At 39.6% G+C, this 24,345-nt stretch overlaps 1 protein-coding gene across 1 annotated transcript; it reads left to right on the top strand.

The window, feature by feature from the left end:
* Nucleotides 1–2,341: 2,341 nt before the first annotated feature.
* Nucleotides 2,342–14,306, top strand: LOC108667210. The gene is made up of 7 exons (XM_018154205.2): nucleotides 2,342–5,973; nucleotides 6,545–6,668; nucleotides 8,151–8,229; nucleotides 9,019–9,185; nucleotides 10,050–10,193; nucleotides 12,769–12,874; nucleotides 13,513–14,306. The coding sequence occupies exons 1-7, from the start codon at nucleotides 2,413–2,415 to the stop codon at nucleotides 14,207–14,209; spliced, it is 4,878 nt and encodes a 1,625-aa protein (XP_018009694.1). The 5' UTR covers nucleotides 2,342–2,412; the 3' UTR covers nucleotides 14,210–14,306.
* The last annotated feature ends 10,039 nt before the right edge of the window (nucleotides 14,307–24,345 follow it).

Below are 24,345 nucleotides of genomic sequence, written 5' to 3' on the forward strand. Positions count from 1 at the left end.
ACCAGCCCACGGGCAACTAAGAAAATGTTTTTCATTTGCAATATTTAATAAGTATATCAAATTTGATTAATAAACATTCATGCACGTTTAAAACTGTATAAAAATCTTGAGCTGCATGGATGCTAAGATGGTTCCCACAATTTCTTAATTCAGGGAATTGAAAGGCGATCATGTTTCCTTTAACCTGCTGATATCGTCCCAGTTTGAATTGCAAGCAAGGTCATCAACGGCCAAGTGTTGGCCGGTTAATGGCCTGCGATACGTACGACGGTGATTTCTTCAATATTCAGCTGGTACACGCTGGTCATCAACGGCCAACCGTTGGCCGGTTAATGGCCAGCGATATGTACGACGGTAATTTTGTCAATATTCAGCTGGTACACGCTGGTCATCAACGGCCAACTGTTGGCCGTTTAATGGCCTGCGATACGCACGGCGGTAGTTAAAATATTCAGCAGGCGCACGCTGCTTCGACGAGTTGAGGCGCGTGAGCTGCGAACGAGCAATAAGGAAGCGAGTTCAAGCTTCACGGTCATTACCGCTGCTCGCGGCATGTCGGACAGCAGCATTGTTTCATCTTAACGCTATTGAATTTGTTCGATGTGGTCTTACATTCCTTATTTTTCTTCTTAACGCTATTGAATTTGTGCAATGTGGTTTTACATTCCTTATTTTTCCTCTTAACGCTAGTGAAATCGTTCTATGTAGTCTTGCATTCCTGTTTTTTCTTCTTAACGCTAACGAATTTGTTCGATGTGGTCTTATATTCCTTTTTTATCCTCTTAACGCTAATGAATTCGTCCTATGTGGTCTTATATTACTTATTTTTCCTCTTAACGCTAACGAATTTGTTCGATGCAGTCTTACATTTATTTTTCCTCTTAACGCTAGTGAATTCGTTCTATGTGGTCTTACATTACTTATTTTTCTTCTTAATGCTAGTGAATTCGTTTTATGTAGTCTTACATTCCTAATTTTTCCTCTTAATGTAGTGAATTTGATTTATGTAGTCTTACATTTTTCGTTATTTCCGTAGCCCTATCATGTGGACGTTGGATTAAAATATGACTGATGTATCAATCACAGAAATATCATTGCAAGCCTAGCCATATTTTTTTCTGAGACCATGAATTGCGAGACAAATTTAAATATGGACGAAATTGTTTTGTGTAGTTCCGTGAAATTGTTGGAATTCGAAGCATATGCTTTCCCAGGATTTTTTTACACCCATAAAATACACACATGAGGTCCCTTGAATTAGAAATGAAAAGCGTAAAGATATTTGTTGAGCCACAAGGCCCAGCAATTTTCAAAATGAAATTGTATTTTCAATCGGACTATTTTGCCCTGTCTCTTCCATAGAGCACCTCACGTATTGTATACAGCTTTGATTTTTCCTAAACTTCTCCACAAATGACGCCAGTAAACGTTATTACGGTAAGCATGTCTTCGCTTGCTGGAGATAATTGAAGGTTCTAAATACTTGATGAACAAAAATACTTGTAATTTACACAACACTTCTTTGCAATCTGGTTGAAATTCGATGTCTTTGACGACCAATTCACACTTGCAGTTTTTAGATCGTCTTTCGTGAATTATATTAGACAAGCCTCCCTTAAAATGAACAGCTAATGACTATGGACCAAAATTCAAAACAATTAAATTTAATGTGTGACATAATAATACGTGGACGAATATGTGCGAGTACACTGTCGAAAAGTTTACTCAGATATCCTCTAACATATATATTTTTTTCTAACATATAGGCCTTTGCCGAAATTAATTATAAACTACAATTCATTTATGTGCAGCTAGCTGACTATTATCACTTTTGGTCCAGATACATCGAGTAGGGATCGAAGAAAAAATTGGCAATACAATTTCGCCTTAAACTTCAACGCTAAGTGTTTCGTTCTTCATTTAATCATCTCGGGAATACTTATATTCAATGTAAGGAACAGAGCTGAATAACCAATTACAAAATAGAGATTCCAAATAGCGTGCAGTGATTACCTAACGTTTGAGTAAATGTGAAAACTTTCGTTGAAGTATGACCCGGCTCCCGACCTGTTTCCAGAGTTAAGTAATAAAATAACAGTTAAGTAAGTTTTTGCGTGTAATGTTCAACAACATTTACAGATTAGAGGATCGGTTATTGAAAAAACATTACAGTTGCATTACAATTCTATTAACAAGGTATAAGATTTATTTATCGTTAAACATTTCTCAAATGCCGCTCGTTCAGCCATGCGAGACATACTTTGGCTTCAGGTTGTTCAGAAAGTATATAAATAAAATACCCAATTCTACCATTCAAGTTATTCATGAATCTCTATTACAGGTGCGAAATTATATCAGAAGGATGTTTCAAATTGAGTAGGAAGAAGTGAAAACATAATATATATACACAAAATGAAAAATATAAAACGTGTCTTATTACTTATATGTTTTTTAGTAGCTGGAAATGATTCGCTGAAAATTGATTTTAAATCTAACCTTTTGAATGCAGACGATGAAGTGAACTCAGGAAATGGAAATTTTGACGGAAAATCCGATACAAACCGTCAGTTATCAGAACAAGCGGCTAACAAAGTAGACTTTAATGTCAACGCAACAAACTCATTCACATATGCAAATGACACAGAATCATTTGGTAAAGAATTACCACAGATCGAGATTGCGAATAAATTTAGCAGTGAGAATTCAGAAAACATCCAGGCAGATGTAAATGTTTCTGTAATAGCAGAACTAAATGTGACTCCAGCGTACGAAACATTTGAATCATCAGTCGAAAACTCGAAGCACCATGTCAACGCAGAGAAGCACCCCCTCAAAAATATAGCAGCAAATGTTAGAAAAATAGAATCGGCTTTGACGGGACCTGAAATTCACTCGGGAGATTCAGCGGATCAAAGTGTGACGTTTTTTAAGACGGTTACGGGCCTGAGCCCTGACTCGGCAAGTCTTGGAATAGATTACGACGACGGAGAAAACAATCAAAGCTTTGTGGCCAGCAGCACGAGTGCGCCAGCCACAGGAGATGAAGGCAATACAAGCGAACAGAGCCTTGAGGGCGGAGTGCCTTTACTACCGACCGAAACACCTTTAATTAAATTAGCGATGTCAGAAAATAATTTCGATAGAGAATTCAGTAATAATGAGAGTTCACAAGTTCAACAAACTTTTTGGATCAACGATTATACAAATATTTCTTCAAGCGATAGGCAGGCCAGCGGAGCTTCGGAAAAAACAACTAAACACGAAAATTACCTGCAAGAGTCGAAAAGCAGTTTAGATGCAGCCAATGGGGACAGGGAGAGTCGCATAGGAGGGCTTCATTTGGGAGCTGAAAGTGAGGTATATGCTTCTTCGGTCGCCACTGAGGCCATTCCAATTGTAGAGACGACCTCAAGCGAATACGAGCTTGAATATCTCGTAGGCACCCGGGTTTCCGAAAGAGTCAGCACCGATAGATTTGATGAGACTGAATTAAATACCCGTAAGCCAACGTTGGAAACACAAGTTGATGGCTCCATAGACATTCAGGAAGAATTAGCAGACAACGTGCATGTTGATAGAGGAGACACACGAGCACCGTCGTTAGCAATGGAAGTTATAAACTCGAATCCAATACGCAGTAAACCTATAGAAGGAAGATCATTGGCTTTCCACAAAAAAGACGATGAACGCTCTTTAAAACCAAACGTTGAAGGTTCAACTTTACCCTCCATCGAGGATACGACGGTCTTTATGGTTCAAAAAATCTCTGGGAAGTCTCCGTTCAAACATTCGAGCGAACAAATGCTCCAAACAAGCAACATTGTCTCGAACAGTTCACAAGTATTGCCCCTCAATGAAACCAAAACCTCAAACATCAATGCAACTGAAATTTTCTTCCAGTTACTGAGAGAAAATCAGCTTCTCAAAACTCTTGTGTACCATTTACATGCCAAAGTATCACGGAACGAATTGGAAGCGAAACTAAATTCTTCTGTACCTCAGGATGCCCTATTTGGACTTAGCGATAAAGCTCACTCGGAACAAGATTTCAATGCTCAAATTCGGCAGAGAAATGAATCCTTTGAAACAACTACTTACAAAAGCAAACATTTAACAAATTTACATGAAACTTCCACTGAATCATTAAAAAGTTACTCTAAGAGTTTGCCCGACCTTGATTCCCAAAAAGAAGGTGGTCTACTCTCCGACATGGAGAACTCTACCGTAGAATCTACGTCTGAAGCACCACAGACCGAGGATGAGTATGAAGATTTCGTCGACGGGGGTGATTCATTGTATAATTCTACTTCAATTTATAATGCTACAGTAGTTATCCCTAAGCACGTAGTGTATAGTGACCCTGAGCCTCTACCTTATGATGGAGATGAAATTTCATTCCAATTAAACGAAAATCATGTGCCAGCCATCCGCAAATGTTGTTCTGCAACACAGTTTTTCAGTTTAGAAAGTCAAAGTTGCCTGGATACTTCAGAAGAGACTCAATTCGAATACTATACGCGCGAACTAATGCTTGGTAACCAGTCAGTAAGCATTGAACTTATTTATGGTCGTCAAAGTGCCTGTCCTTTAACCGGTAAGCCTCCAAAAATCCAAGTTGGAATTTCCAATTACACTCATTTACTGGACATGGGCTCCTTGTATGACGTCTCGCTGGCGACACATTTTGATGAAGAATCCTATTGTTTAGAAATGGTCGGACAAGATGTCCCAACAGCTGTTTTAACTGCAGCTTTTTGCATTGAAGAGGAGCACGATACCCCTACTTCTATGGTCCGCAAATGCTGCCCTCTGGACCACTATTTTGATGCAAGTCAGAGAGTATGCATACCCAATGAAGAAAACATGCCAGGAGTTCAAGATTTGGTGCGAGAGTTTTCGGGCTCTTTCACCGATTCGACGTCAGTAGTGACCGCCATTTTAACTTGCAAGTCTGGTATCTCCGATCTTCTCAGTTCCAGCGAGGCTTATTTAAATTCTGTTGACCAGCTTTGTATAAAAAGCAGTGGTCCTTGTTACCCCAGTAGCCTTTACTGCATCGAATACGTTCAAGAACAAGATGGATTTCATACACAACCGATGGCGGCTTACTGCCCTCTCAGTTCATTCAAGAAGTGCTGCCCTCCTCACCAAATACTCGAGAACAATATGTGCAAGGATTCAGATGACCCTCTCTCACCGTACCTGACACAATTAATGGCTACTTTGCACACACAAACTGGATTCCCTTTTGACACGAGCGACGTGTGCGTTCACCTGCTATTGAATTCTCTAAACGTTCGTTGGTGGGTCACAAACTCTGGATATCTCTCAATTGACTCTGGTCGAAATCAGATGCTTACAAGGAACTATTGCATTGATGATTCTGTAGAGAATGAACAAGTTATCACGATTGCTCACGTTTGCACTGAAGAACTAAAGCAATCTGTGTCTTTGCCGTTATCCGTTTTTGACCGAGGAACAGTTGGTAAATGCTGTCCTTTCGAGTCTCACTTGTCACCCATAGAAAGGGATTGCAGTCCTGGCAAAAGCGTACATATCCTTGATGAGGATCCACTACTTGCAGTAGTCAATATCACAAAGTTGGGGTATACCGGCTTCCCTCATTGCGAATCCGGCCAGTATCATTTGTACAACTTTGACCCAAATTCAGGAGACCATGTTGTTTTTAAATCCGATTCACAACTCTATGTCGTGAGCATGGATGGCCGATGTGTCGAAAAAGAAACTGCTTTGGATAACGTGGAATTTTGCTTAGATTACGGCTGGGATGCCGAGGAGCCCGAACTGGCGTCTGCAGTAGTATGCGCACCCCCTGAAACTTCCAACAAATATCATTCGGAAAAATATAACCTCACGTCAGCTCTGCTGGCAGTCTCCTGTTGTAGCCTCCTCATAGCCCTGGTCAGCCTCGTCTGCATGCGCGTGCGAAGAGGACTGGTCACCGTTAAGAAGGTAATAATATTTGCTTCTTATTTAATTTACTGATAAAGTTCTCTATAATGTCTGGGTTGTTTTGGCACTTAACTTTTCCTACTTTCAATATAATTTCTTTCCATGAAACATTTGAATTTTACTTTTATTTTCTACAGGTAAAAATAAACAATCGATTTGCATACCAATTGAGTAGCTGAAAGCATGTACGCGATCGACTTGAAAATGGCCTGAAAAGAGAGAACAGTACTTCAAATATCAAAATATCACCCATTTGTCACTGTATTGTAAAAGTGTATTTCAGTGTCCAATTCTGTTCATCATTCTGATTTAAGAAGTAACATACGCGTGCTTGTGTCTAACGCATGTTTACATGTAGATATAGATAATAAATTCAACAGAACTAAAAATTCCTTGAACATTGCCACTGACGTCTTGTATATTACTAAAAAATACGCATGTATTACGCAATGTACGCCGGAATGTTTCAAATGCCGCATTATAATGGAGTTTATCGTATTTCAAGCTTATATTTCCTATCATAATGTATTCGATTGAATAAATTATTTTATCATATCCCACACGCGTGCAGATGAACACATTGGCGGGCAGGATTCTGATCTCGTACGTGAGCGCCAACTTCGCGGGATTCCTCGCGCTTGCGATCTCAATGCACGTCGAGGCGAAGGAAGGCGCCTCAGTGTGCATGGCGCTGTGTGAGTACATAATAAACAGTGTTATTATTGTATCAAGTCCTTCAGTGTATATGGCGCTGTGTGAGTACATCATAAACAGTGCTATTATTGTAACAAGCGCTGCAGTATATATGGCGCTGTGTGAGTACACAATAAACAGTGTTATCATTGTAACAAGCGCTGCAGTGTATTTGGCGCTGTGTGAGTACATCATAAACGGTGTCATTATTGTAGCAAGCGCTTCGATGAGCAAGGCGCTGTGTGAGTACATCATAAACAGTGTCATTATTGTAGCAAGCGCTTCGATGAGCAAGGCGCTGTGTGAGTACATAATAAACAGTGTCATTATTGTAGCAAGCGCTTCAATGAGCAAGGCGCTATGTGAGTACATCACAAATAGTGTCGATCATTATTGTAGCAAGCGTTTCAATGTACATGGCACTCAATACGACTACACAATACACAGTGTTATTATTTTGGGTATTTGACTTGAAGGTGGTATGGAGTGACCGGGACTTTAAAGATTCCACTGAAACATAGGCATGATTTGATAGGAAGGTAATAAAATGAGATGTTGGAAGCATAGTGAACTAGTCATTATGCTAATTATTTGTATAATTTGTATTTATGCAACAATAATAGATTATAATACATGATGGGAAATTTGGGCTGAAAATAATCGTTCTTTAAATATTTTGTCTTTATTTTAAAGGGCAATATCACTTAAATCTTTTACGGAATTATAGCTTTCCTGAAACTAAAGAACGTTTTTGAACACACATGAAACTATGTACCATCGAGTCACGCGTGTTCATGACCACGGAACACAAAATAATAAAACGAATGCAGGCTTAAATATGACACGGAACATAAAATAATATACTAACGAGTCACGCTTGTCCATGTCCACCGTAAATGAAACATAGCTCTTAGTCATGTTCGGTCATGACTACGGAACGTGATCGCAAATATGGCTGCTGTCCAGGATATCATCGGATTGTAAATCCCGTTGAAAAATATATTCAGAAGAATATGGGTTTCGGCAGCTGGATTTTTTCAAAGTAACAATCTTTGCTTACACATAAATTGACTTGTTTGAAATTCACATGGGCTAGATTAAAAAAAAAACATTGCAAGTTCTGAATTTTGCGCAGCGAAAATAATTTTTCCTTGGCAGTTGGGAAATTCGGGCGTTGATTTACCGAATCAGCAATTCAAGAGCATTAACTTATGTGATTTTCTTTTCAATTGGCCACAAGCTAGATGTCATAGGAATATAAAATTTTTAAATAGTTGAAATTAAAATAATTTCTTCCGCGACTACCGTGCCGCACTGTATTTTGTATTTTTCCGCAATCATGTTAAAATAAAAGAAAACTAGCTATAGGGTTGCATTCTGACAATTATGGATGAAATAAAAGATGTTGAATTCAGTAATTTAGAAATAGCAAGTAGAATATTGTACCAAACCTAATAAACCGGCTTCTTTTTCGTAAATTTCAGCTGGAATCGTGCAGTTTTTCTTGCTGGCTGCCTTCTTCTGGAACACCTCCATCTGTTCAGAGTCACTCTTCCTCACTCTGTGAGTGTTCGTTTTTCAGTTTTCGAAAACTCATCATCTTGCAACTTTTAGTGGCTTAAAACTTTCGGAAATAGAACAAAAATACTGGGAGATTGCACGTTGTCTTTTTCAATTAATTTTATTTAGTGTGTACCCTAAATCTATTATTATATGACCTATATCACAAATTGTTTTAGAAAAAAAATCGGAAAAAACTGGCATTTTCTGCATTAACTGCATTGCTTAAATAGAAAAAATATTTAAAGCTGTTTTCGACGTTAAGCTTGTTTACCTGCATTTCAAAATATCACAATGTGCCACATTTTGAACTGCAAAGTCATGGTGACTCGGATATTTTCATCAAACGCGACTTGAGTTGAATGTCATGCAGGCTGATGCACCACAAACCGTGTTTAAAAACAGGCTTTTATTTACTTGTGATTCAAATACTTAACTAATTCGTTTAATATTTGATTGGGCAATGGCCTTCGAATTTGTTGAATTGTAAATACGAAATTAAATTCATCAATAAAAATTTGTAGCTGAAAATATTGTACATGAAATTTTTTTCGAATTATAATATCAATGGACATTATCCGATTTGTATCAATGATATATCTACTTGGCTGCTCAAAACTCAATTTGAATTATAACCTCCCACTGGCGCTAAAATAATAGTTTTTTAATCAGGTTTACAATAAAACTGCTTATTTATAATAATGAATGAAAATATTTATAATAATACTTTATTATTGTTAGACAAATATTTCGTTATATAACTACAAAGAATTTACACTTTTTAACCGGCAGTCGCGTAAGAGTGTCTGAAGGCCGTCGGCTGCTGTACCACAGCTTGTGGGCCTGGGGACTGCCAGCCGTCATCACCATCGTCGCCCTAACCCTCGACTCTGTCAGAGACCGCCTGCCTTGCGGCACCATAACGCTCAGGGTCGGCCACGTCAAGTGCATCTTCTCAGGTTAGTATGTTGGAACATCAGCCGCCTGCTCTGCGGCACCATAACGCTCAGGGTCGGTCACGTCAAGTGCATCTTCTCAGGTTAGTATGTTGGAACATCAGCCGCCTGCCCCTCTTCACTATAACGGTCAGGGTCGGTCACGTCAAGTGCATCTTCTCAGGTTAGTATGTTGGAACATCAGCCGCCTGCCCTGTGGCACCATAACGCTCAGGGTCGGTCACGTCAAGTGCATTTTCTCAGGTTAGTATATTGGAACATCAGCCGCCTGCTCTGTGGCACCATAACTCTCAGGGTCGGTCACGTCAAGTGCATCTTCTCAGGTTAGTATGTTGGAACATCAGCCGCCTGCCCTGTGGCACCATAACGCTCAGGGTCGGTCACGTCAAGTGCATTTTCTCAGGTTAGTATATTGGAACATCAGCCGCCTGCCCTGAGGCACCATAACGCACTGTGTTGGTCATGCCAAGTGCATTTCCTCTGGTTAGGATGTTAGAACATCACAAGCGTCGTTTCGTGCAACACGCTGTACAGAAAAAACTTTAGAGCGTCATCTCTGGTTAGTTTGTCGGAACATCCTTTTGGATGTTACGTGCAACAAACTTTGCAAATAACGATTGTAACGACGATAACTGTGATTCATTGTGTAATGAGTGCTCCAAGCGTAATTATTCTATGTTTTGCAATATAAATGTAACTTACCAATAACAATAATTGCATTTGAAAGAATAACAAGCATGTCGTTTTGGGCGAACTTTTTATTAAACACCACATTTATTTAAGTATCGCGGGAGTTTTTGATATTTTGCGGCGTGAAAGAAAACTACAAGAGTTTATATTCTCAAACGTTTATTCCCTCGTTTACAGACTCGGACGCAACGCTGATCTACTTCTACGGCCCCATAGCGATGACCCTTGTGGCCAACACGGTGCTGCTGCTCTCCGCCAAGCAAGCTCGCTTCGCTAAACTCCAGCGACTAGAAATGGGACCCAGCAAACCCCCCAGCAACAGTAAAGCTAGACTTGCAATTTTTATATACTGAATATTAGCACATTTGAGATGATTCTTCATCTGATTTAGTATGTTATAATATTAACATAGTAGTAATACAACATAAATTTACATCATTCAGAGATGAAAATTCACTTATTTACGGGAACAAGTAGGTATATTGATGCCTCATAGAAATGTCATTTATATTCAACTATAAAGTAATAAATTTAAATTATTATATTTCTACGTACGTTTAAAAATTAATGTCTGAAGATTAAATTTTTGTTTGGTTTAGTTTTTTCATTAATAGTATTTTACCACGTTTTTCTTAATTTCGCTTTGTCTCTGTCTGTCTGTCGTCAAAAATTCGAACCTTAATTTCTAAGCACCTCTGAAGATCCTCGAAACTTGAAATTTGGCATGCAGAAGAAATAAGTTGAAAAAAATTATTTTTTAAATTTAAAATTAATAAGTTTAAAAAATATATAAAAAACCCTAAAAATTTACGGTTGAGAATCGAGTTAATTGTAGAACATCTAGAGTTGCCAACCCTAGAAAATGATTTGAATTGCTAAAATTGCTAAACTAAAAAGTAGAAAATAAACAAATATAAAAAACATTTTTAAAAACCGCGTTTATCTGGTGGTTACAAAACTAAAAACAATAAAGGAAAACAAATAAAAAAAAAAATATTCAAAAAACCAGGTTTTCTTAACTGACAAAAAAGAAAAACTCTTACATAACATTCAACATAACTTTAATGTTAGGTTCTGTTCTAACCGTTGAGGCAAGAGGTTCCTTGTGCTAAGCTCCCATGACAGTAGCCGGCTTCGGCCGGCTGCTACGTCATCCTTTTTAGAACTATCTAGAATCTTTCTCGAACTTTGAAAATGCCGTACTGTCCCGCTCCGAGGCGTTGAGCCGGCGGATGCCATGGTACGACCAGCTAAAGTGAAGTGTCACTCCTGAAGTTGCCAAATTCGTTATTTTTGTGCTCCACTGAAGTTGCTGAATTCGTTATTTTTGTGCTCCCCCGAAGTTGCCAAATTTCGTTACAAAAATTTTAAGATGCCCCCATGTATGGTTAGTACCCCCGGGTTCGTGGTTAGTGCCCCCAGGTGAGTGGTTAGTGTCCCCAGGTAGTGGTTAGTGTCCCCAGGAGAGTGGTTAGTGTCCCCAGGTGAGTGGTTAGTGTCCCCAGGTAGTGGTTAGTGTCCCCAGGTGAGTGGTTAGTGTCCCCAGGCGAGTGGTTAGTGTCCCCAGGTGAGTGGTTAGTGTCCCCAGGTAGAGGTTAGTGTCCCCAGGTGAGTGGCTAGTGTCCCCAGGTGAGTGGCTAGTGTCCCCAGGTAGTAGTTAGTGTCCCCAGGTAGTGGTTAGTGTCCCCAGGTATGGAGTGGGGCTTTCTGCCCTGGAGTGGGGCTTTCTGCCCTGGAGTGGGGCTTTCTGCCCTGGAGTGGGGCTGTCTGCCCTGGAGTGGTGCTCTCCGCCCCGGTGTGGTCTCCACTTTGGTGGCCCCGTTCTGCAACTCTTCAGCCATTGAGAAATCTTGAGTTATTTTTTTTTTCAATGCACCCAATTTTGTACAAGAAAACATAATTCAGTCAAGATCCTTCAACTGTTCTGACATGGGGCCGCATTGAACCAGTCTTCAGAGGCTCCCATAAATTCCAATTAAAGAAAGAACTTTAATGTTATGTAAGAGTTAATGTTTTTCTTTTTTGTCCGTTAAGAAAACGTGTTTTTTTAAAGTTTTTTATTTATTTATTTTATTTATTGCTTCCTTTAAGGCCAATACATAATGTATAATAAACCAATATTAGTCACTGTGTCAGTTCCATTCATGCAATAAATTGTGATGTTATTATGCGAAGTCTAACTGCTACAAAAATCGTTAGCTGTATTTGTCATGCATAACAGAACATGCATTGATTACGATTTAATGACATGAGAAAGTGTGGTTTGGAGTGAATGAATATTTATGTGTTTATTGAAGGTTCAGTAGCTTATCCATGTGTCATTGAGTCGGAACTAAGAACCATAATAGAGAACGGCAGCTACTGATGGAGCAACGGATGCCTAGAATTTCAACCGATACTATTACAGTTAACAGTTATCTATTAAATCATGTCGGCAGTGCATTGAACTGATATAAATTGCCAAAATCACGAAATAATTCACTCAGTTGTTTAATAGCAATATAACCCCAGGCAGGCTTAACTGGTGTTGCACGTGGAAGAACATGGCTGTCTAATTCGTCGATCTGTTATAATCATTGCATTTGCTCTAAATTTTGTTAATTAAAGAAATACCTATTGAAACTCAAATGCGACATGAAACCAATAATTGATTAAAGGCAGTACAATTAATTTGAATCTTTGAATGAAATTTAAGAATTCAAAATTAGTTCTTAAATTTAACTTCATTATTTTGCAGAGTTTCTTGATTCCATTACCAAAAATAATAGTTCAGCCAAAGTATTAACCCATATAAATTTAAGCGAACAAGCTTTAAACATAAACACAATACCCGCACCAAATACCTATCTAAAATATATTATAAAGCAGAATTTAAATATTTTTTCATTCTCATCAGAGGGTTCAGTCGTGACCAGCCCCGAGGGCAAGAGCATGAAGTCTACCATCAGCAAGGCTCCTAGCGCTGGACATAGTGGCCTCCGCACGCACCAGAATAGAAACTTGTAAGTCCACCAAGAGTTTAAAAGCAGAGAAAACGTCAAGTAGACTCACCATAGCAATCTTCCATTCTTTGTACTATTTTCATTCGAAACTAGTAGGTTAACTCGGCGTTGTCCGGACAAGATTTTCCCAACAATTAACGAATTTCGTGTTTCCGAATACCATCACCCTGAATTTCATCATCGTGAATCATGCCTTTTCGAAACCCGTTCTTCCAAACCATGTCTTAATGAGATTAGTTAAGACCTTTAAAACTAAAATACGCTAGAGAAAGGTAGATGTGCTTCGACCCAAAATTTGCATGGAAATTCGATTTTCTTCCCGTTGTAAACTTAACGGGTTTAAGTTTCCATTCATCCAAAAAAAATCACACTTACCAAAGGAAAAAGTACTTTTAAATTTTTTAATCTAACAATTCCACAATCAGTTTTGACGTCTCATTAAATATTCTGACGCGATAAGTATCATGAATAGGTGTCTTAACACACGCGCAAAATTGGCGACTTACAAATACACAAGATTCGACAAAAGTATATATGAATAAATCGGATCCTCCATAGCAGATGATACGGTTTGCTCATTTCAAAACATATAAATTTCGATGTTTCAGTGTAGAGTTTCAAGTTTTAATTTTGTGCAGGTGGTCGGAGTCGGTACGACTGGTGCTGTGGTCAGGCCTGACGTGGGTACTAGAGGTCATAGGCTTTATAGTTCCGCGGTATATTTCTCTGCAGCAGGAGCGCTGGCATGACTACCTTTGGTACTTACCAGCTTCCATAAACTCTCTTAGAGGATTCGGAATTTTTTTCATCCTCGTCATGACTACAGAAATGAGGAGCAAAATACTCAGAGCCATTGGAACATTCAAAGGAACATCTTCATCAATTTGGAAATCAGAAAGATCCCAACCACCGAGAAATAATAACTCATACCAAGCAAGTGGTGACGGTATCTCGATGACCACGCAATCATCAAAGTATCCGGTGCGCAATGTCAACAAACAAAGAAATATGTCCGTTGCAACCACAGTAACCAATATTACTCATTTACATCCATCACCTCATGACTCGGAGGAAACCACAGTCCGACCCAGACTTGTTCACTCAATAAGTCAGATGGAAAGAAGGGAGTCGACCACTTCTTCAAATTTTTCTGCTGGCGATGAAGAGGTAGAAAATGAAGATATCAGTAGACGGCGTCGGTCTTCCGCTGCACCGATATCTCTGCCGAGCGTGGATGAGGAAGATGATGATTTCATCGAGACGTCTCTGTCCACTGTAGCGCTACCAAAGGACTCGCCGACAGATTCTGTTTTTGGTCGAGATTCCGAAGCATGAATGATATGATGGTCGTTTAACAACGATACTTGTGATGAGTGTTATGTATTATTTATAAATATTTATGAAAGTGTGAATATAAAGTGTAGAAGTCAGTCATACTTATTTCTTTCCTCTCGCAAAATGTGCGTCATTTTTTACTAGCGTGTCGTTGTGGATTCATTAGCACAGATTCTGTCTTGGCACACATTTGGCAGGCAGGATTAACAGATGTTGCTGTATGAAATTGAGTATTTTTCATTTGGAAAAGGAACTGTGCACAAAAATTTTAAATGCCGTTCAAAATTATGGGCGTTGGAAAGGTAGGGGTGAAAACACGTTCACTCGACTAGAAGTCATATAGGTATCTGATTTAGCACGCCACTTTTGTACAAATATCTACTTATCCAGGGACGGGTACGAAACTGGAGTGCGCACACGACTTACGAGAAATGAAGGGGAAATAATGAAGTTCGAAAGAGCACCGGAATTCTTTACAGTCTGATCGGCTTGATCATGATCAAATTTTCAAGTGTAGTACGTGATAATTTTGAGTCCCATAGCTTATAGAAATTACAGTCATGTTAATTTATTTTTAGATGTAGACCTAGATATTCATCAGCGCACACGATTCATGTCTTTTTCGATGCAACCAACAATCATCCTAGGCAATCAATTAATATGTGACCTTTGTGTCATTATAGAACTAAAGACGATCCTAAACATTCATAAGGATATCATCGTAATGAAAGATTATTTTCCTCAGCGGTCCCTTTCAGTTACGGCCACGGTAAGTGACATGGCTGACCCATCTTCTCATGCTCGTATCTGAGTCATGACTGTTCAAAGAGCTGACCATATTAACATATTGAATCATAATAAGGAATATATACAGTTGGAGCTATTATAATGTCGTTTATGCCATCCACAGAGGTGCTTGGGTTACAGACAGAGTGACAGAGTGAGTAATTTCCTCGAGAAAAGTGGTATATGCTGGTAGGGTGGTATAAGGTGGTAGGGTGGTATAAGGTGGTAGGGAGGTATACGGTGGTAGAATGGTATACGGTATTAGGGTGGTATACGATGGTGAGGAGGTATACGGTGGTAGGGTGGTATACGGTGGTGAGAAGGTATATGTAGGTAGGGTGGTATACGGTGGTAGGGTGGTATCCGGTGGTTGGGTTGAAGTAGGGCCTCTGAAAAATACCGATATCCCAATTGGAGACGACCAGGGCATGTGCAAACTGCTAGGAGCGCAGTTCGAAGAAGAATTCAGCAAATCTCGATAAAAACAGGAGAACGAAACTGGAGGCATTCAAGAACTTCTAAGGGGGCCGGTGCTGATGAACTTTGAGTTTGAAACACCGGATCTTGAGAGGAGCATCCAAGAATTATCGGTTTATTCGGCTCCCGGGCCAGATGGGGTCACTGCACTGTTACTGAAAAAATGTGTCGGTACACTAAAGGTCCCTCTGACTTTGCTCTAGAAAACATCATTAAGAGAAAGAAACATTCCTAGTGATCTAAAATTCAGGCTAATAACCCCAATCTACAAAGGAAGTGAGCGAGATAAATCCCAAAATTACAGGCCGTTTACATTAATATCACACGTAATCAAAATATTTGAGAAGGTTGTTGCAGTACATGAAGGAAGCTGACCTTTTCAACAGAAGGCAACAAGGTATTAAACGAAATCGCTCTGTTTGTCTCAGTTACTGGAACATCACCACCAAATCCTGGACATGCTGGTGGAGGGGGCCGGGTGAACGTGGTGTATTTGGACTTCGCAAAGCGTTTGACAAAGTTGATCATGGAGTGCTCTTCAGAAAATTAAGTCTACTGGGGGTCGGAGGTGAGTTTCTGGCATATTTCGACAGCTTCCTAACAGAAAGACTACAAGCTGTTGTTTTTGGAGGCTCGAGATCGAGCGATGCTAGGGTGAAGAGTGGAGTACCACAGGGAACGGTATTAGGCCCAATCCTCTTCCTCGTTCACATTGCCGACATAGATGCGGGAGTGAATCCCGCCACTGCATCGTCATTCGCGGACGACACCAGGATACTAATGACCATCAGGGGGACTGCGAGAGCTTGCAAGACAGGAGGGACTGTGATAGCTTGCAAAAGACCTCTCTGCATTATATGAATGGGCCCAAGCGAACAACATGCAGTTCAACGGGACCAAGTTTGAAGTATTGAGATACAGAGGTAGCGGAAGGGTGGAATAAGATAAGCGGAACCGATGATCACACTCTTTAGAGCCATTGTAATACCAATCTTTGAATGCTGCTGCCAGCTCTGGACCCCGTTCACACTCGACGTTGTGCGGCAACTGGAAGGGGTCCTACGAACCTTCACATCCAGGATCAGAGGGATAGAGGAGTTGAACTACTGGGAGAAGTTGAAGCGCCTGGGTCTGTACTCACTGCAGAGGAGACGGGAGAAGTATGTCATTCTGTACGCATGGAAAATTATACCCAGAATGACACCATACCTCGAGAGCGAGACCTTCAGGATTGTTAAATTTCATAACGAGAGAAGGGGGAGACTGTGCAAGATCCCCTCCTACGTAACAGATCTGCGGCCATATTTTCAATCCCTGCGGGAAGGATCACTTTCTGTGGCAGGCGGAGGCTGTTCAACGTCCTACCAAAGGATCTAATAGAGGGGGAATTCACCCTGGAGACCTTCAAGAGACGACTTGACGTGTTCCTGGCATAATCACTGATCGACCTCCCCTGCAACACTACCAGCGGCGAGAGCAAGCAACAACATCGAGCATCAGAGGGCCCAAATGAGTGCCGATGCGTGAAAGCCAGAGGCGGCGATCCATCTTGACCTGTCAATGTAGCCATGAGATTCAAGTAAATTGCTGATCTTCAAGCGCTCTAAATATCCATACTAGAATCACTTGAAAAACGGTAAAGTTAAGCAGGAAAGAAAAAAATTCTGGTATTTCATGTGCATGAAAAAAACATTCCCCTAACTTCTTTTGAGACGTTATAAATGATTATTATAGTTTTGTCTCGCAAAATTCCGGCTATTTTATCGCTCCAGTGGAATAATGATAACTTTTTAAATAATGGCTTTTGTGAAAATTTATCTAAATGAAACTTTTAGATCTCAAAAAGTTTCAACTTCACTTGTGTGACCGGAAACACCGCCGCGAAGTTAAAATAGTTATTAGTAGCGTGCCGACTTGACGGTGACTTGCGTATTGGTTTTAACACAAGAGCTAAAGAGTCGCTCTTTGGTCCGGCTCTAAATTCCCTTGCGTTTGGAGAGAGGAGGAATAAACACGAGGAACTTTTCTTAATATATTGGTGATCTTCGGGCGATACACAATTCCTCTGTACAAGGCACACAATTTATTATGTCCAAAAGCTCCGGGAAACAGAGTCTCAGCCTTAGGGATACAACGTCGAAGAATCCTAATAAACCACTGAGGACCACAAAAGCGGACAGCAAGGATACGGGTACGAGCCGCACCACAAAACTGACAACCTTACAGGAGTGGACAGCAAGGATACGGGTACGAGCCGATGCGATTTGAACGGCTGTTAACCGCCCAACGCAGCCAAAACCTGGAACTATCCAAGAACTCCACCTATGCCGTTGTTAGTCCGTTAGTGGAACTCATTAAGAGTTATGCCCAGAACTGCGGTGGAGTTTATTCTTGGAAGCCCAAATTTGGCTCTGCCTCATTCGAGTCAAAACCGTGTCACCCCAACCCAGCACCACTGAGAACACAACTTCCGAGTGCCCGCAACGAGAACGAGGGGGTAACTCGGCCAAAATGAGCTTAGTTCAACACCCCGTTTACAATGTACAAAACAGACTGTAAACACTTCCTAAGTGCAAAAAAAAATAGATAATATAATATAATACAATAAAGTCAACATATTTGTAATCATTTGGCAATCTAATCACAGTTAAAAATATAATAATCTTAAACTAATTCCAAAGATACCAAACTCTCCAGCGTTCACGACTACTTAGCGCGCGTTATAACGAGGTTAGGAGCAGCTCGACCAATCACGTTGGAGCTACACCTTGTCTCGTTCCAAGACACTAAATCTTACAAACACCACAGCTAGACAAGATTCCATATTACGGTCACGAACTAAATATACGCATTGCTTGGTCATAAAATAAATACCTTCAACCATTATTGAGTCATATTGTAACGTAATAGATAATATCAAGACTCGAATCTCTTAATGAAGTTGATCTTCCAAGTCCAGCCAATACTACGCTCTCAAAAAAATTATTTCATAAAATTCGGGTTCCGTAACGTGTATCAAGGGTCAAACTCGCGAAAAAATTTTACTCTATGATTTTCAAACTGGTTCCAGAGTTAATAACTTGTCTGGCAAAGTAGCGCGTTGGTAGTTCAATTTCAACGCTACAATTCTCGGTTCTCAAAAACTCTTAGTTTCTTTAATATTCATAATTTTGTGCGAAATCATGGCTTTACATGACTACCTTAAAATATTCACCGCACATTCCCGTTCACTTTACGATCACTTTGGTCATAGTTTACCGGGAATCATGGCTTTCACTGGCTATGATCAAATATCACGTTGCAAGTGGAATAATTGCAAGTTATTTCGATTATTTTTATTTATAACATGATATATATAGTCAGAAGCGCATTATAGTGGGCATCACGTATACAGTTGTCTTTATCAAGATATGCAACTGATCCATTTCTCAAATTAAAGATCTCTTTCACGCGATTACTTTAATATAGGTTTTGACCTAAAACTACGCCACACAAAGTGGCATATAGCATAATACTTATTTTTTCACATTTTATAGCTTTTGTCCCTCTATTCCCGCTTTGGTGGGATTACACATGTACCATATTGAAGATATTTTTCTTGCAAACTTTGTGGTGTGATGTGGTGCCACTAGTAAAGTGATGAAGTAAGAGGTGACACAGATTGGCCAGATAGAGGAATGAGAAACGGAAAAGGCAGCAGGAGATGCAGTTAGGCGCATAGCACATAGTTAGGTTGTTTGGGTTAATGTGGTTAGGTTTGGGTTGGGGGATGAGAGGGAACCCGTCAGGGCTTCTGTTTATTTCTATTGGGGAAGGAGGTGTAAATTTGTGGTTGGGATTTACAGTATGAGTTGAAATAAAATTTAGTATCTATTAATCCACTATGTACCTGCACTCATTTTTTTCAATGGTGATTTAATGGTGCGGTGATTACGGTGGTGATGATGATGCGTGCAGCGTGAGAAATTAGTACGTTCTCATCGTCAATCAATCTGTATATAGACTAGGTACTAGGTTTACTAGGGACTAGGTTTAGCGAGGTACTAGGGACTAGGTTTAGCGTATCTCAAAGTTCATTTCTAGAATCAGTAACACATGTTCAGGTCCCATTCGCTGCAAGTGAAAACCGTATTCAAAATATAATTGATGCATTTTCAAGTTGGAGTGTAATTTAGTCATTGTGACGAACTGATCTTGAATCCCCGAATAGCCAATCGCGTCACCGCGTAAGTTCGGATGGTCTAATTGCCACGTCCACCAATGACCGGAAACTAAATGCAACTTCCCTATCGGCCTGATAAGCGAAAGTTTGGACCGAGCGGATAGATAACACAAACAAGCTTTCTTAAATTTGTTAGAAATAGTAGCAATAAATACAATAGAAATAGAAGCAAAGAAATGAAAGCAAATCACAACTAACGATTTTTACAGAGGTGCGGCATATGAATTAAGCGAACTAACAAATTAAATGCGTAGGAAGCTAAAGTGCGAGGAGAGCAAGATGAGAGGAGAGAGCTAGAGCATGGAGATCTGAGAATAACGTACGATCCTACAACAGAAACCAAAAGTAAATACCTACAAACAATAAATCAATATAATTACACAAATCACGATATTTCACCATGTAGTCATATTTCAATTTCACCACTATCGCACGCAACTCACCCTGGCATCTGAGACAAAATCCTATAAGAAAGGAACCAGTATGCAGGTCGGGATCGGCATCGTATCTGATGGCTGTAAACAATTCAGCGTCCACATCAGAGCCGGTCCTACTTAATCTCTGTGGTCTAACGGCAAGTAGTGGAAATCTGCATTAGCCTTCATTACAGTCATTAAACTCTCGAATATGTCATCTAATATAGTCATTCCTAAGCAGTGCGATAACTGATCACCTCCAACGATCAATTACTTATAAATCCTTTCAATCAACCTGTTTCTGTAGTTTTTGGTTTGAATGAATGCCATGTAAATTACTTTTTGTTCTATTAAATTCATTCATCAAATCTATTGAGAAGTTAGACTTGATTTTATTCTTACAGGTTCCAAAGTATTTTATTTCAAATTGAATGCTCATAATTTAAATGCTACTTCAACCAAATCGAGTGAATCAATTCATTATTTTCTCCACTGGGAAATTGCGGCATACAATATTACTGTATTCGCGGGGATCATTAAGATCAATTCGTAATTTTGAGTCTCGATCTCAATTTCTAAAGCTGCAGAACCTTCAACTATTCGTCCCATATTTCTATCGTCCAACTTCCCACTCCTCAAACTGATTTCTATTATTTCCTTAAAATTATCTCTCATGATTACAATGTACTACCGCACTGACGAATAATACCTCAGGTTAGGGTTTTTTACTAAAATTATCTAGTATATTTTGTGTGAAATATGTGATCTGATAACCCGCGCTAAATTTGACCGTTCTTAAATTAAATTCATTTCTTCAACAGTATTATTCCGTTATCCTGCTCCGTCTACTGGCTGGCTTACCTTCTTTATTTGGGAGCGCAGCCGTCCACCAATTTTGTGCACCAATAAGCCCTGAATCAAACTCCGGACATCCACCAATCAGTCGTGAATCACTCGGCTTTGTCCTCCTCCGGCCTTGCATAAAACCTGCCGTGCACCAGCGGATCGAATCACCCGCAGACCGCGGATCGAATCTGACTTCCGGGCATCGTTAAATTACGCATTTTACGTTCACCGCATCTGAGGCTAGGCTTCAGATAGCATAGTTCTGTTCCAAAATTTACCGTCCTTCGACGAGTGTCCGTTCGACCGAGGGCTGGTTCGACGCACGGCCTAGATATAATTGTCCAGGAGTGTTGAAGGCTACGTTCTGGAAGGCAGGAATCATGATGTTCCATTACATCCAGGAAAGTGGTGGTCTTCGGCAGGCGACCCCTTTATTTTCCTTACATCAACCTGTATTTTCCGGACAAGCTACCAACCACCGACCTGCAACCTTTTGGAACGTTTTTATTTGCATCCTAATTGGGATTCGGCTGTTGAAACGGAGAGTTTTCAAAAATTTAGAAGTACTTCAATTTGCATTTCTCACTGATCAAATTCCTAAACTTGGTGAATTTAGGACATAGCCATTCTATTGCGATGAAAGAATAATTCTACGTGCTTTGCTAGGCTCCGGTCATGGTTTGGCGGGTGATATGGACAAATTTTTCGAAGTTTTTTAACTTCGAAAATGATGAATAGCTTTGGCTATATGCAACTTTGAGATCCAAAAATTTTGCTAAATTCATTATTTATCACGGCGAACACAAATAAACAAACATCGAATGTAAATTCGAGGAGTGAAAATTTGTTGTGGGTTTTTCGTTTCCAAGTAAAACCATTAAAATATTTCCGAAGAGCTTTTTTCGCTTCGAATGAGACCTCGGTCATCTTTCTGCGTAAAAAAAAACCATCAAATTGTTGATGTTTAAAAATGTGCATTCCCTAAAGCCAGCGGTATCTACACAAATACCGGTGGAATTAGACGAGGTTCGTTCGCGTTCGCAATGATCATTCTCCATTCACTTGCGAATAAGAAGTGATCTTACATTTTACAGAAACAGATACAGATCTTACATTTTTTTGTTGTTCTGTGTCTAACTAAAAGTGACGCTATAGAGAAATTATTTATTGGCGAGAATCCGACTTAGCTAGTAGCTACCTTAGATATTGTGTTGAACTTGTAATAATTTAATTTACCTATAGTAATTTATTTATATATGTGGGTAATTTCACTATGAATGGGTTTAAAAATGCGAAAGATTACTCACAGGGTTAAAAAATCGCTGGCGATACTACTTTTGACGATAAATGCTGTGACAAAAGACCACGTACTTTATCATGATGTTTTCACCTCGCCTAGAGCAGGGGCAATGATCTGAGTACCATAAACAATGTGTCGGCAAAAAAAAGATACATTGAATACAGAACAATGACCGTAAAATGCATGATACATCAATTAAGCATCATGACATCCTGACTTATATGGCCTAATGATTGGTCATGATATGGACTAATATGACCTCCTGACTTGTTTCGGTTATAGAATCAAATTCGGTCGTAACTTAACTTTCACTGAAAACTAACATTCATTGCATGTTCAGTGAATTTCTGCCAAAAGCCATGCATCCAAGTGATTCATAAGCCATCCTACTAGGTTATTGTAAAAATTACACCTGCGGCTAGAGCCATGATCATGGCTTTGTCATCGCAACGGGAATGTCTCGTAAAGGGAAGCTGTGACCCTTGGTGCCGTAGGTTATAAAATTTTCAACCTATAGCGAAAGTTATTATACCGTTATAATCAGCGTCGCAAGAGCTTTCTTAACGGGCCAAGCTTTCTATTGTTGACGTTCATTTGAGTTTTTGAGACCGGCCAGTTTCGTTCGTTTGCATTGACTAAAGATCGTAGTTTAAGTGAATATGCTTGACTGTATTAAACCAAGTAAGATTAACTTAGGTCAATAATATGCAGTTAACAGTTGTTCGATCAAATCAGCACCACAAACTCTGATTATTATTTGTTTGCGGCTTCATAATTCATACTGCCGCCATAGTTTCCAGCAAGACCGATTAAAGCATCTTGTTGTCGTACGAGGTTCACGCATGTTTTAATAAACTATCGCATACAATTTACGTATCCCATACTGTTCATATCAACTCACTTTCCGACCACGTAGCTCTAAGCTCATGATTGGGTTTTCGTGCTCCTCACCTTATTTTTTATACCTAGAAATCTTAAGTACTCCATATCCGCACATAATTATGACGATTACTCTTAACCTGCGTATGAATAATTAACTATTAATTTGTAGAATATAACAGGACTACTGACAAACTCAAAGTTGAACACCTTAGTCGTTCCGCAGCTTTCAAGTTGTTAACTGCTGCACGAGCCGCCATTGCTGTCCAAAATTTTGGCTTGAACCTAATTTTAAGTTTAGATTTCAAGGTTGTAGTTTGACTTCGAATAAATATTTTCTTGTCACGCTTCAAATATAGTCCACCATTTGCACATTGAACCGGACGCTCTAAAATGAAATAACTTACCCTGTTTGTCGCAGTAACGAGACTTCTAGACCTGTGACGATTCCGGCTCAAATGCATGAACCAAGTTTGATTGGTTGACTGAAAATTTTCCGACCATAAGGCATTTTCATCTTTTAAATATACGAATCAATTATGTACTTGAAAATCTTACTAAATTAAGACAGGTCAGTAGCTTATGAGTGGACGGAATGCGACACATCTTGCACCGAATGTTGTTTGACCCCGTAATGCAGTCTTCGAAAGCGCATGCTGGCGCACAATGGTAAAAAATATAACTCGGTACTCACTGCAGTGAATGACAGAGAGCGCACTTTCGACGTCGACTTGACGAGCACAATAGGGCATTTTTTCATAAATGAGAAAATGCGCTTAAAAGTGAAACGCGCTTCTTCAAGATTTCTAGTAAATTTTTGTTGCCAAAACATGAGGGGGCGAATTACTTGAAAGTACCGTGTAATGACCGTCAAGCAACAGAAGAATGTCTTTCCGCCGATGACGGTAGAAATTGAAAAAGATTATATTTTCCATAAATTGGTAGTGCAGATTATTCACTCCAAAGAATTAATTTCATGTCAACATTAAAGAAAGTTGCGTGCATCCCACAGTGACTTGCCAATCTATGCAGGCATTAGATAACATGTTACAATTTTAAAGCTTGATAGTTGCCCGCGTTCAGCGATGAGGGATCAACGACATCTAATCTCTAATCTAATCAACGACATCTAATCTAATCTTAATTCTAAATAGACTCGTGCGAACTTATGAAAGGAATGAAGAAAATCTCTAGGATTCCTCAGGTCGAA

Source organism: Hyalella azteca, unplaced genomic scaffold (assembly GCF_000764305.2).
Source record: "Hyalella azteca isolate HAZT.00-mixed unplaced genomic scaffold, Hazt_2.0.2 contig17731, whole genome shotgun sequence".
Taxonomy (NCBI): domain Eukaryota; kingdom Metazoa; phylum Arthropoda; class Malacostraca; order Amphipoda; family Hyalellidae; genus Hyalella; species Hyalella azteca.